The sequence below is a fragment of the Somniosus microcephalus genome, chromosome 11 (genome assembly GCF_052327205.1).
Source record: "Somniosus microcephalus isolate GS21.2 chromosome 11, FLI_Smic_1.0, whole genome shotgun sequence".
In the NCBI taxonomy this organism is placed as follows: domain Eukaryota; kingdom Metazoa; phylum Chordata; class Chondrichthyes; order Squaliformes; family Somniosidae; genus Somniosus; species Somniosus microcephalus.
In genome coordinates, this window is record NC_140997.1 from 132,033,415 (window position 1) to 132,045,635 (window position 12,221).

At 48.5% G+C, this 12,221-nt stretch overlaps 1 protein-coding gene across 6 annotated transcripts in view; it reads left to right on the forward strand.

Annotated features, from left to right (window-relative positions):
- Positions 1–12,221, forward strand: part of dock3 (dedicator of cytokinesis 3) — a 1,512,713-nt gene that overhangs the window by 1,230,927 nt on the left and 269,565 nt on the right. For all 6 annotated transcript variants that reach the window (XM_086001262.1, XM_086001257.1, XM_086001258.1 and 3 more), the window contains one exon: positions 1,845–1,972. In XM_086001262.1, coding sequence (XP_085857388.1) covers positions 1,845–1,972 — 128 coding nt within the window. The remainder of the gene's footprint in view (positions 1–1,844; positions 1,973–12,221) is intronic.

A 12,221-nucleotide genomic window follows, 5' to 3' on the forward strand; every position in this document is an offset into this window, starting at 1 on the left:
ACTCCTAAAAGGTCTGGCTCTAATTTTTAGACTAAGCCCCCTAGTCTTAGAATTCCTAACCAGCGGAAATACTTTGGGGGAGAAATTCAGTATCGCCCCAATTATCAGCCGGGTGCAAAGATTAGCGCCTGGCGCTAATTATCGCCTCCAACTGCAGACTTGGCTTTTGTCGCCCTTGGAGGTGATTGGAGCGCTAAATCGGGCACTTCACACCTCTCTTAAGGCGCTAACGCCGAGGAGCGAGGCGCTACCTCAGAGCGCTGGCGAAGCTCATGTGATGTCAGTCAGCAATGGAACACAGACACAATGGCGCCGGCCAGTTCTTAAAGGGGAGGGTTGATCTTGCTCTCCATCCACATCCTGCTCATTGCAGCCTTGAATCTCGGCCTGGAGAGACCTGTACATCAAATCTGCTGGAAAGAACAATGGAGAGGCCCAGTGAAAGACCTCAGAGTGCAGCCCCCACAGTCTCTTCTAAATCGATACAAGGAAGAGCAAATCAAAATGAACCTGCAAAGTGCTGCTCAGTACCCAAAACTCCTTCATACAGCATTGAATCTCTCCAGAAGTCTCTCTCTCTCTCTCTCTCTCTCTCAGAATGCGCGGTGCAAAAATGTCACCAACAAAAAAAGGCAGGAAGCGGTCGCCTTTAAATAGCGCTCCCCCAGTCCCTTTCTGACTGCAAATCGCTCCCCTCAGCCTGTCGTTGCTAGCAGCAGGCGGTAAGGCAGGGGGCGCCACTCAATATCTGGTCCAGGGCGCTACCGGGGCATTGCACACTCGACTGACGTTATGACCTGCCGGCGCAGGAGATCATGGCAGTAGTGTTTAGCGCCGCCGCAAAATGTCGAGTTAATTTTGTGAGCGGCGCAAACATCGCTGCGCATGGGCGCCCCATTAGCGTCCTCTTAAGGCGCTAACGGGAGGTGCAAACCAACTGAATTTTTCCCCCTTTCTATCTATCCTATCTGTTCCCCTTACTATCTTGAAAACTTCGATCAAATCACCCCTTATCCTTCTAAATTCCAGGGAATACAACCCTAGTTTGTGTAATCTCTTCTTGTAATTTAACCCCTTTAGCCCAGGTGGTATTCTGGTAAACCTTTGCTGCACTCCCTCCAAGGCCAATATATCCTTCCTAAGATGTGGTGCCCAGAACTGCTCACAGTACTCTGGTGATACCATTAAACATCCTGCACAGCAAAGGGGTCCTATGGTTCAAGGAGGTGGCACTTGCTGCGAAAGCCACCTCCCACCACCAAGTGTGCACCATGTTGTTTGCAGGCCCCTGGTCCCCGACCCCAAACAGACCACCACCTCCTGCTCTGCATCTGCATTACAAGGACATGCAGATCTGACTCCCCGAAGTTTGATGCTCGTTTCTTTGATCTGGCTGCCCTCCTTGTTGCCTGTTTCCTTCAGTGTTGACCTTGCCCCTTTAAACAGCGACTTACGTGATGTAGCTGCACTAAGTCTCTGCCTCTCTTCCACGTATTTTCCGGCCCCCACTTCACCACAGCCTGTGTATCTCCCAGTATTTAACTTAGCGGATCCCACAGCTTATAGTGGGGTAAATGCGACGATCTGTGGGCAGGCGAAAGTTCAGCTTTGCATCAGTTCCAATGGCACTGTCAGAGTTTCAGGCCCACAGCCTTCTAAGTGAATATACAGCTATCCAGAGTTCATTATGGATGTGTATCCATTTCAGTTTTTGCCTTGCATACTCTTTTTTTACAAAATGGCACCTAATTCCGGCAGGAATCTATTTTGACAGCTGTGTGTGTTCATGTTGAAGGAGTGCACAGTAGAAGTGTGGCTCAGTGCAGCGTTTCTTCTTTCCACAGACTCCCGTCGGATCCTGCTGCCTGTCGTTCTCCATCACATTCATTTGCACCTGCGGCAGCAGAAGGAGCTGCTCATCTGCTCCGGGATCCTCAGCAGCATCTTTTCCATCATGAAGTCGAGCTCCCTGGTATGCTTCTGTCCTACATATTGGGAGTGCTGGCGGTGGGGTATTTTCACAGAGAACCTCTTGCTGTCTCAAGCCAGGCCACTTCTTAGTGAATCTCTCTTTCTTTCAGCTAGTTTTCATGTGGAACGTCTCCCCTTCGCCCTCTCAACAATTGAAGAATATTCTCTCCTGGTTTTACATAGAGCCTTTTGTTTACTTTTTATTTAATGCATCTTGTTTATTTTCGAGGTTGAAATGCTGGAGGTCTGAAATTAAAAACAGAACATTCTGTAAATTCATCACAGGTCAGTCAGCATCTTAAAGGTAAAGATAGGTGTTCTGATGAAAGGCCTCGCCCTTACTTTTAACACCAGCCTTTCTCTTTCAGATGCTGACTGACTTGCTGTGTGTTTCTGGCATTTTCTGTTTTCAATTTATTTATATATGTTCTCCACTTCCCGTCTCCCTCTCCAGATCACCTGGTGCCACATCCTATATATCCCAGCCAAGAGGGCAAGGAGGCAGCCTGTCCCCAGTGATGGTCTGTAACCAGCTACAAGAAGATGCATGAGAGCTGCCATTGGTGTATCTCACTCTGTTGGGACTCCTGGCTTCTGCTGTGCACATCCCTTCCGAATGCATGGTCCTCTAAAACATGACCGAGATTGGGAACTCCCTCTCTGGAATCACAGAGATGGATGTGCATCTCAGCTGCCGGGCACTGCCCATAAATGTGTCTCCTTTTGTCTTTCCATTTCACACATTTGCCAACATTTCTATGCAGACAGAATCTCGCTTCTCTACTTCAATCACAGGACTTTTGCTCCCTCCTTTGTTGTCCTCATTGCTGTCTTTATCCTTTCCCATCTCTCGTGCTTCATTTATCCCTGTCTTAAGACCCATTTTGTATGTTGTTTGAACATTAGAACGATATTAGACTGGCTTTCATTAAATTCTAAACAAGTTATTCACCATTCCTATTGGAGACGCACGTCAAAAGATCAGGTTCAGTCGGAGCTCAGATCGACCAAATTCCAACCAGATTTATTATTTCCCCATCTGCATCCCTCAGCCTGAAGCCCCTAAAGCTTGGCCCCAATTCTTAGATACTTGTAAATGTAATGCAGTACAGAGATTGAATATTAGCGTGATCAGTGAGACAGGTGACATGATAAAAGATTCCAGCAGTTGGCGGCCCCTAACGACCTATTTACTGCCTATCCAATCCTATGTATTGCAGTGTGTAGTTAATCCAGGACGGCAGCAAGTTTCTACATTACGTTGTTAATGACATACCTATGTCCATGACTTTAATTGTTCTGCAAGGTCAGTTTTCCACCTGGCAGCGTCTTAGTAAAGACTGTAGGATAGTCGGACTAGGGAGCAATTTTAACAGCAGTCACGATAGACCAGCAGAAACCCTTCTTGTAGCATAGGCAGCTGGCTGCCGATTCTTTCCCACAATCAAAAAATAAAGTATAGCATATCGTTGTAGCAGTACCATCTCTATTGGGTGCCCAGAATGACCATCTGTAACTCCGTTTCACTGGGACAGTACCCAATACTGTGATCCTCTGCACTTAGATAAGGAATACCTGGACTATTTCGTAATTAGTTGTACTAATATTCACATGGGTGAGGATGACAACTATAAGACATATGACAGGATATAGGATATCATAAAATAATCAAAATATCATTCAATGGAAATTGCAGTAATCTTTTTAAGCATGGGAGGGTGAAAGTGGCCTGTATTCTCTCCCTTTATGTTTATTTCAGGCTTCCCATCCCCTGAATGAGAAGTGGGTACACAGCCTAGTTCCAGGCCTACTGCTCAACGGGCTCCAGCAAGTCTTGGGATGACTCACCCTCTGATTTTTTTTTAACCTACTCTCTCTAAAGAGTACTTGGTCTCCTGATATCATGGTCCAGATCAAGAACTCAGTGTACTTGAATTTTAGGTACATATCTTGGAGCAGAAGTGCAAAGTACCACAACATCATTAGTCAGATACTGTACTATCGTGAAACTCCAGTATGATTTGGACAGGTTGGGTGATTGGGCAGAAACATGGCAAATGCACTATAATGTGGATGAATGTGAGGTTGTGGCGAAGCCACCAGGGGGACTCTGATCTAATGTACATAATTATCTTTAACAAATTATTGGCTACAGAATGAATCTGTATCTTTGTTCATATCATTGCATGTACATAGCGCGGTCCCTTTAAGAATGAGACCAAACGCGATGACGTCATCACATTGATCACGTGATCCTCCAGCGGTGGGAAAACGTCATGACGTCAGGCTGGGGAGCCGCCCTAGCCAGTCCTCGTGGAGCCAGCAAAGAGTACAGACCTGTAAAGTAGTTCTCCTGTGTTTTCGTTTTAAACTCTGTTGATTAGTATTAAACATCGTTTGTTTGATAGACTGACTCGATCTCAGTCCTTTAGTTAGGAATCTAGCCATTCCTACAGTGGTGACCCCGAATTTTCGTGAACAATTTTCGCGGAAGAAGCGAAGCGCGATGAAACATGGAAGCGAACTCCGTGGCTTTGAAGCTCCCACAGTTTTGGGAACAACAGGCGGCCTCCTGGTTCGTCCAAGCAGAAGCACAATTCGATCTCCGAAACATCGTTGCAGATCAGACCCGTTACCTTTATGTGGTCTCCGCACTCGACAGCTCCACGGCCTCACGGATCATCAGCCTGCTCGAAAACACCCCGGTTGACAGCAAGTATAATACTCTTAAAGCGCGGTTAATACAGGTCTTCGGGCTCAAGAAGGCGGAGCGTGCCCACCGGCTACTCGCTTTGCCCGGGCTTGGCGATTCCAAGCCATCTGAGTTAATGAGCCAGATGCTCACGCTCCTTGGCTCAGAACCACAATGTTTCCTCTTTCGGGAGTTATTCCTGAGTCAACTACCCGAGCAGGTTCAGGCTGCCCTCGCCAGATCGGAAGTCACAGATTGCGCAGCACTTGCTGCAGAAGCAGATACGATTTATGCGGTCATGCAGCAATCCTGCGCCGCCACGAGGCACCCCTCCCCCGCGAACGCCACCCCGACGCCTCCATCCCCTGGCTTGTGCTTTTACCACGCCTGTTTTGGCGCAAAAGCCAGAGGCTGCCGCCCTCCTTGCAGTTTCGCGCCTAAAAAAAACCCGACATCAACACCAGCAGCAACTCCAGAAAAGGAGGACCGAGTCTGAGGGACGTTCCGCGGCCGCGATGGCGATTGGAAATTCCGGGAACCTCCTCTACATTACAGATTCCCTCTCAGGCCGGCGCTTTTTATGCGACACTGGGGTGCAGCGTAGCATCCTTCCTGCCTCAGCACCGATATTCAGTCTGGGAGGCACGACCTCTCCCTCGAGGCAGCTAATGGCGGGGCCATTCGTACCTTTGGCAAACGGCGGGTCCAGGTGTGCTTCGATGGGCAACGGTTTCAGTGGTAATTTATTACAGCCAAGGTTTCGCAAGCCATCCTCGGCGCGGATTTCTTATGCACCAACAGCTTCTTGGTGGATGTAGGAAATCGTCGATTGGTCAACGTGGCCACCTTCCACTCCATCCCTTGCTTCCGCAGTTCCGCAACGTCGCACACTGTCTCCTGCGCGTTGTCCTCGCCGGACGAGTTCACTCGCCTATTAAGTGAATTCCCGGAGCTGACCAAGCCTACTTTCTCCTCCTCGGCCACTAAGCATGGTGTCGAACACCACATTACTATGACTGGCTCTCCGGTTTACGCGCAAGCTCGGCGCCTGGAACCCGGCAAGCTCACGGCTGCGAAGTCAGAGTTTGCCACGATGGAACGGCTGGGGATTATTCGCCGGTCGAATAGTCCCTGGTCCTCGCCTCTCCGCATCATCCCAAAGCCCGGCGGTGGATGGCAGCCATGCGGGGACTACCGACGCCTTAATGACGCCACTGGTCCCGATCGGTACCCGATCCCGCATATACAGGATTTCTCCGCCCATTTGGCGGGAAACTCAATCTTCTCCAAGGTCGACATCGTCCGTGGCTACCACCAAGTTCCCGTACACCCACAGGACGTCCAGAAAACGGCTGTCATCACTCCCTTTGGACTGTTCGAGTTTCTACGGATGCCATTTGGGCTCAAGAACGTCGCACAGGCTTTTCAACGACTAATGGACTCGGTCCTGCGGGATCTTCCCTTTTTATTTGTCTACCTTGACGACATCCTGATAGTCAGCTCTACCAAAGAGGAACACGTCTGCCATCTACGCACCCTCTTTCGGCGCCTCGGCAACATGGCCTCATAATCAACCCGGCCAAGTGTCAGTTCGGCCTACAACAGATTGACTTCTTGGGCCACTGCATTACTTCGGATGGCGCAATTCCACTGCAGTCAAAGGTCGAAGCAATTACGGCATTCCCAAGGCCGCAGTCCACCAAGGCTCTTCAAGAATTCCTGGGCATGGTGAATTTCTACCACCGCTTTGTGCGCAAGGCAGCACGACTCATGCAGCCCCTCTACGAGGCCCTCAAAGGCAAGGCCGGAAAGGATACAATAGCCTGGACGGTCGAAATGGACAACGCTTTCGACAACACAAAAACCGCTCTAGCCAATGCAACTATGTTGGTGCACCCTCTGCCAGGTGCCACCATCGCCCTTACCACCGACACTTCCGACTATGCCATAGGCGCTGTGCAGGAACAGTGGGTCAACGGGACGTGGCAACCACTGGCATTTTTCAGCCGCCAACTCCGGCGCAACGAACGCAAATACGGCACTTTCGACCGGGAGTTGCTGACGCTGTTCCTGGCTATCCGCCATTTCCGTTTTTTGTTAGAAGGACGCCCCTTCACTGCATTTGTAGATCACAAACCACTGGCCTTCGCCATGGCCAAGACCGCCGAACCGTGGTCGGCTCGACAGCAGCGACAGCTCACTTTGATTTCAGAATTCATGACAGACGTCCAACACGTAGCTGGCAAGGACAACTTGGTAGCTGATTGCCTTTCTCGCGCGACCGTACGGGTGGTCCAGCTGGGCATCGATTATGCCCTCATGGCTACCGATCAGGCATCCGACCCTGAAACACAGGCGTATCACACCGACACCTCTAGCCTCCAACCAACGGATGTGCAATTCCACGCTGCAGGCACCTCGTTACTCTGCGATGTCTCCATGGGAGATCCCCGCCCGATCGTTCCAGTCGCCTGGTGCCGCAAAGTTTTCGACGCCATACATGGGCTTTCGCATCCTGGCGTGAAGGCATCTCAAAAATTAATGTCGGCTAAGTTCATCTGGAGAGGAATGCGTAAGGATATCCGCGACTGGGCTAACACCTGCGTCGTCTGTCAAACGTCTAAGGTGCAACGTCACGTTAAGGTCCCATTGGCCACGTTCGCAGTACCAGAACGTCGATTCGACCATGTCAACGTGGACCTCGTCGGGCCGCTTCCACCGTCGCAGGGGTTCACACACATCCTCACCATGGTCGATCGTACTACTAGATGGCCAGAGGCAGTTCCTGTGGCGTCTACTACGTCCGCTGATGTCGCCAGAGCATTCTACTCCTCGTGGGCCGCATGTTTCGGCGTTCCGGCGGACATTTCTTAAGACCGCGGTCCACAGTTCTCTTCCGAGCTCTGGAACGCTGTGGCCCAGGGTCTCGGCACCAAGCTTCACCGCACCACGGCCTATCACCCGCAAGCAAACGGTTTGTGCGAACATTTCCACAGATCGTTAAAGGCATCGCTGAGGGCCAACCTCCAAGGCGCCGGATGGGTGGATAAGCTTCCGTGGGTCATGTTGGGTCTCCGCACGGCACCCAAAGAGGACCTGCAATCGTCCGCCGCGGAGCTCGTGTACGGCCAACCACTCCGCGTACCGGGAGATTTCCTGCCGCTTCCAACTGAGCCGTGGTCCGCAGCCAACCAACTCAGCAGCCACCGGGAAACAGCCAGGGCTTTTGTGCCTTTCCCAACTTCACATCACGGCCTTCCATCTTCACACGTACCAGCGGAGCTACAGAATGCTGAATTTGTATTCATTCGTCATGATGCCCATAGGGATCCGCTCAAGGCCCCTTACACAGGCCCTTTTCACGTACTGGAGACAGGCGACAAGAGTTTCTCTGTAGACATCGGTGGTAAACCCGACCACATATCCATTGACCGTCTCAAACCGGCACACCTGGACATTGACCAGCCAGTAGAGACCGCACAGCCACCACGACGTGGTCGACCTCCCGCTGCATCCATGCCAGACCGAAGGCTTCCATCCGCCAGCCCGCCCGCTGTTCAACAACGTCCACTCCAAGAATACAGGAGTCACTCTGACAGGCTTGTCAGACCTCCTAGCCAATTGACTTTTACTGTTAAAGACAATTCTGGGGGGGGCGCATGTGGCGGAGCCACCAGGGGGACTCTGATCTAATGTACATAATTATCTTTAACAAATTATTAGCTACAGAATGAATCTGTATCTTAGTTCATATCATTGCATGTACATAGCGCGGTCCCTTTAAGAATGAGACCAAACGCGATGACGTCGTCACGTTGATCACGTGATCCTCCAGCGGCGGGAAAATGTCATGACGTCAGGCTGGGGAGCCGCCCTAGCCAGTCCTCGTGGAGCCAGCAAAGAGTACAGACCTGTAATGTAGTTCTCCTGTGTTTACGTTTTAAACTCTGTTGATTAGTATTAAACATCGTTTGTTTGATAGACTGACTCGACCTCAGTCCTTTAGTTAGGAATCTAGCCATTCCTACAAGGTTATCCACTTTGGTGGCAAAAACAGGAAGGCAGATTATTATTTGAATGGCAATAGGTTGGGAGAAGGGGAAGTGCAAAGGGACCTGGGTGTTCTTGTGCACCAGTCGCTGAAGGTAAGCATGCAGGTGCAGCAGGCAGTTAAGAAGGCAAATGGTATGTTGGCCTTCGTAGCAAGAGGGTTCGAGTACAGGAACAAGGATGTCTTGCTGCAGTTGTACAGGGCCTTGGTGAGACCGCACCTTGAGTATTGTGTGCAGTTTTGGTCGCCTTATCTGAGGAAGGATGTTCTTGCCATGGAAGGAGTGCAGCGAAGATTCACCAGGCTGATACCTGGGATGGCAGGAATGACGTATGAGGAGAGATTGTGTCGACTGGGCTTATACTCACTGGAGTTTAGAAGATTGAGAGGGGATCTCATCAAAACCTATAAAATTCTGTCAGACCTGGACAGACTAGATGCAGGAAGGATGTTCCCGATGGCCGGGGAGTCCAGAACCAGGGGTCATAGTCTAAGGATAAGGGGTAAGCCATTTAGGACAGAGATGAGGAGGAATTTCTTCCCCCAGAGAGTGGTGAATCTGTGGAATTCTCTACCACAGAAGGCGGTGGAGGCCAGTTCATTAAATATATTCAAGAAGGAGTTGGATATATTTCTTAAGGCTAAAGGGATCAAGGGATATGGGGAGAAGGCAGGGACAGGGTACTGAATTTGGATGATCAGCCATGATCTCATTGAATGGCGGAGCAGGCTCTAGGGGCTGAATGGCCTACTCCTGCTCCTATCTTCTATGTTTCTATTTTATCAATGGGATCTTTGAAGTCCAACCTTACGATTTGGTCACTAGGTTCAATCTGTCTGAATATGGTACCAGCTCCAAACTGACAATAGGGAGCCTCTTTGTAAATTTCTATCGCAACTAAGGTTGTAAGTCACTGTGCGATGGTCTTTACACAAGAAAAGGTGCTATACCATCAGTAGATCTAGAGTTGACCAGTAAATTGCCAGTACAGAATTCAGGCCAGCATTTAGCTGAACTTTCATGGAAATCTGAACAGTACAAAACATGCTCCAGATAACTTCAGACTCGTCAAATGCACAGTTATGGGTGCGTACTGGTTAATGTCTACTGCAGTAGACCTAGTAATGGCAATTTTGTTTTATATGGTTCTCGTCAATAAAATGGCATTAAATAGATAAAGCTGATGGATCAGTGTACTGTTATACTGCAGCACTGGGTCATTTTCCACAGGATGAGTTCCTGATCTCAGTCAGGCTGTCTGAATAACCCCCATGGCCCTTTCTCTGAAGGAACAAGAAAAAAATGAGAAAAAGGATAACCCCCATACATACTTTGCCTACTACTAGTTAAAGAGACATTGACAGAGGCCAGTGAGTAGGGTGGCTGTCCAACTTCTTGTACAGGCATGGTGCGTAGCACTAAGGGCTAGAAAGAAACACTAGATTAAAATTGATGTTGAATAAGATTTGGTGTCATCAGAATTAATCTCCAGTGCAATAGTTTTGTTTTAAAATGAGAAACATAGGTGAACCGTCAAAAGCTACAGTGAGAGGTACCAACAAAGTGGAAAAGAGTAGGAGAGAAGATGAGGTCAATCAGAAAGTAGTGATTGGGTGTCATCAAGCTCAGGTTTTAAGAGCCTATAAAAGAGAAAGCAGAAGGACTTAAGGAGTTCCACAGGTTAGTTGTCTTGATAAAGAATGAATTGGTGTAGCAGACTGTGTGGTAAATTTTGACTGAATTTCAACACAATAAGGATATAAATAGAATGTGTAGGATAATATGTGTAATTTGGGGGGAACAAAAGAGGAACATTCAGGGAGCACTGATCACAGTACAGTAGTATCAATAAAATAGAAATAAAGCAAAGGTTGTGATGGAGAGGTAAAGGTTGGAGGCTGAAGGTGACAGTAAGATCACCCTTCTGACATGGTTTTTCCTATGTCCTAACCAGGAATACAATAGAGATGTTACATAAGCCTCCATGATATAGAAGCAGTATTCAAAAGTTTGCTGGCTTAGGCTTTATATAGAGTTGAACATTTTTGAGGGAAAAGGAAGTAGTGTATGGCATGAAGGAGGATACTCAGCTTCTTGGAGGAAGCTTCAGCAATGGAAGAGATGTAGATCAATTTGAAATCAGAGGAGATGTAGGAGATCCATTGAGATCAGAGGAGATGGCCAGGCCATAAATTTCAATAGGTGAGAGACTAAGAATAAAACCATCAAAGGTAAGAGGTGGGATGTTCTTTCTTTTTTTCCAATATACAGCTTGATGGCAGTTTGTGTAAGCAGTCCATATGTCCTGAATTTTATTTTATTTGTTTATGGGATGTGGACGTCGCTGGCAAGGCCAGCATTTATTGCCCATCCCTAAGAATGTGGTGGTGAACCGCCGCCTTGAACCGCTGCAGTCCGTGTGGAGAAGGTACTCCCATAGTGCTGTTAGGTAGGGAGTTCCAGGATTTTGACCCAGCAACGATGAAGGATCGGCGATATATTTCTATGTCAGGATGGTGGTGTTCCCATGCGCCTGCTGCCCTTGTCCTTCTAGGTGGAAGAGGTGAATTGAAACCTGCATCTTCATTCTCTGTCTCACTGAGTTAGCATACCCCAAGTCTAACATTGAACTGAAGTACTGAAAACCTGCTCACCAGAATTAGGTGTCCCCTAGGCAAGCTATTCCAGTGCATCTATGACACTGGCATCTACCCAACAATGTGGAAGATTTCCCAGATATGCCCTTATCCACAAAAAGCAGGACAAATCTAACCCAGCCAATCAGCTTCCTCCCAGTCATTAACAAAGTAATAAAAGAAGTGATCAATAGTGCCATCAAACAACATCTACTCACCAGTACAAAAAGAAAATACTGCAGATGCTGGAAATCTGAAATAAAAACAGAAAATGCTGGAGATACTCAGCAGGTCAGGCAGCATCTGTGAAGAGAGAAACAGAGTTAATGTTTCAGGTCAAAGACCTTTCGCCAGCCTACACAAGAACCTAGACAACATCCAAGTTTGGGCTGACAAGTGACATTGGCACCACATAAGTGCCAGGCAATGACCATTTCCAAAAAGAAAACACAACCACCTCCCTGGAGGAAGTTACAGAGATAGGGAGGGTTGAAGTCATGGAGGGACTTGAACTGAAGGATGAAAATTTTAAAATCGAGTAATTGCCAGACCAGGATGCAATGTAGGTCAGTGAGCACAGGGGTGATGGGTGAACATGACTTGGTGCGAGTTAGAATATGGACAACAGATCAAGACATGAACACAAGAGCAAAGGAGAGGTGAGAGTAGCTGTCCTTAATGTCAAGCCAGCATTTTACTAAGTGTGATACCATGGAGTCCCAGTAAAACTGAGGTCAATGGGAAAACTCTCCAGTGGCTGGATTCATGGCTGACAAACAGGAAGCTGCTTGTACTTGTTGCAAACCACTCATCACACCCACAGGAGATTACTGCGAGAGTTCCTCAGGGCAGTGTTCTTGAACCAACTAT